Source organism: Artemia sp. Qi Xiang Cuo, chromosome 14 (assembly GCF_049724085.1).
Source record: "Artemia sp. Qi Xiang Cuo chromosome 14, ASM4972408v1, whole genome shotgun sequence".
NCBI classification, from domain to species: Eukaryota; Metazoa; Arthropoda; class Branchiopoda; order Anostraca; family Artemiidae; genus Artemia; species Artemia sp. Qi Xiang Cuo.
Genome location: NC_142807.1, coordinates 56,672,758 through 56,675,081, shown reverse-complemented (window position 1 = coordinate 56,675,081; position 2,324 = coordinate 56,672,758). Strand labels below are relative to the sequence as shown.

General features: G+C 33.0%; 1 protein-coding gene across 1 annotated transcript in view; it reads right to left on the bottom strand.

Annotated features, from left to right (window-relative positions):
* Positions 1–437: 437 nt before the first annotated feature.
* The window catches only part of LOC148944668 (endonuclease G, mitochondrial-like), a 23,711-nt gene continuing 21,824 nt past the window's right edge, over positions 438–2,324 (bottom strand). The window contains 2 exon segments of the mRNA XM_089099726.1: positions 438–972; positions 975–1,381. Of these exon segments, the coding sequence (XP_088955852.1) occupies positions 446–972; positions 975–1,368 (921 nt within the window). The 5' untranslated portion in view covers positions 1,369–1,381 and the 3' untranslated portion in view covers positions 438–445.

Genomic DNA, 2,324 nt, shown 5'->3' with positions numbered 1-2,324 from the left:
GTTTTATTCAGTAAGTGATGAAATTAGAAATGAGGAATTGGCCTAACCATTTTATGGACATAAAACATGTCTGTGCAATGGTAAATACTATTCTACTGTAACATGTTATCTATAAATAGTTATGTTTTTATTCTATATTTAAGTATTTTCCTTTATGTTTAGGCAGTTGTACAACTACTTTTTAGAAAAAAATTCAATTTTTTGCTGTAATTTTATTTTAGGCAAAAAAGATGAAGAAAAAAATATTGACAAGTTCTGCACCAATTAACTATATTCAAGATTTTAAATCAAATAAGATAGAACTAGAATTAATAAAAAAAAACTTCATATTAAAGTCTTCATAAGTCTTCATATTAACTTTATAGACCAAATTTCAAAAAAAAGGTAGCCTAAAGTCATATAAGAACACTTATTGAGGTATGCTGGTACAATATGGAAAGAAAGATTAAAAGACAGTGCAAGCCTCATATTTTTTGCCATTTATCCTTTTAAGTTTAGATTTTGACATCCTATCAAAAAACAACAGCCCAGAGTCCCTCTCTACAGTCTCTGGAGATACTCGAAAATTTGCAACAGGAATTTTATCATCAATTGGTTGATTAGGCATAATAAAGGCTTCCAGCTCCAATTCGTTCTTTACATTTTCATAAACACAAACTTTATAAAAATGTGTAGGAACTGCTACATGATTTGTACCAATTACTTGATATTTAACAAACAACTTTCCATCAGCTTCTTTCTGGGGTAAAAACAAGGGCCCAGTACAGACATAAATATTTTTATAGTTTTTTGTCTGATTTCTAATATATCTTTCAAGATCGTTCCATTTATCACGATTGAATCCTCTGCCGACTTGAGGGGCAATATTTGACAGGACAAAGGTTTCGTTCATATCTTTCTGACATTTCTTATGATTTCCAGCAGCAGCTAAATGTCCTCGGTCAAAGCCACTGCCTTTATAATCACTCTCAAGGCCCTGAAAAATGGATGCACTGTTTGATCGTCATAAAAATCGGACTTCGATCGATCTACTTCGGCAGTATAGGAAACAGATTCAAATTTCAAGTGCTCAAAAACCCAGTGAGCAGATCGGTTTCTAGTATCATATGAAAGAACATAGTCACCATAACTTCTGATATTACTGAGGCTAGGAAAACCAAATCTCATAACTTGAGAAACTCTAGGTGCGTTTTTGTCTGGTTCTAGCGGAACTGGTAAATTTGATATCGGCTCTGCAGCTGAAACTGTTCCAAACAAAGGCATGCCAGGCTTTATTAGAATCCTATCTATTTTCCAACCTTTTTCATAGATAGTGCCAGCAACGAAACTTGCACTAATCCCAATGGCAGCAGACACAGCTTTTAGCATAGTTCAGTCTCGGCTACAATAAAAAAGTTTAAGCATAAATAATCGTGTCAAACAAAAGCAGTTATAGTCATAATTCATATGACTTCACCAAGTTCAAAGAGAGAACATATTTTTTTTTTTCTCAACCAGACATTTTAAAGCTTTAAAAACCAAAATCACAAGAAGGACATAAAAACTTGTAGTTAGTGAAGTCTTTGACATATCAAGGATTTGAATGATGCAGGACTGTCCAATTGCACAAGAATTGTCAGATCTAAATAGCAATAGCAAGGATGCCTACTGGGATTTTTCTAGGGGGTGGGGGGCAATTTCTTTTCCTTTCCTAAAATTATCAAGACATTTCTAAACGTTACAAGAAATTGCACTGTTTGTACATTTTGGTGCTCCAAAGGGGTTGGGGGATAACCCCCTTTAACCTCACCTGTGGGTGCCAGTGAAGAGAAAATCAAATACTAAGTCCAATTGAGATCATACAAGAGGATTCGTAGAACTCAAGGGGCTGTCAAGATTCCACAATTTATTAGAAGAGTAGATTTGTGGAAAGTTTCTGCAAAAAAAAAAAAAAAAAAAAAAAGTTTCCCACAAAAAAAAAAAACATTTCAAAAAAAGATTACCATACTGACATCTGACCAGATCAAAATTCCATGGTAATGCTTAAAAGCTTAACATATTGGAAAATTATGCAAATATTATTCTTGGGTGAATACTAAAACATACCAATCTATCAGTCATAAGACAAATGAATATTCAATCAAAACTTGTCTTGCACATAAACAAGAATGCTACTGAGAAAAGTAATGAGTAGGACAAGTGGTCACCAGAAAATTTCTCATAGGATAAAGAGCATCCCAGAATTTGTTTTCACCAAGATTTAAATGGGAACATTTCTTATTATTGCGTTTTAATAGTTTGTTTTTTTTAAACAGATAATACAGGACTGAGAAGCAAAATTTATT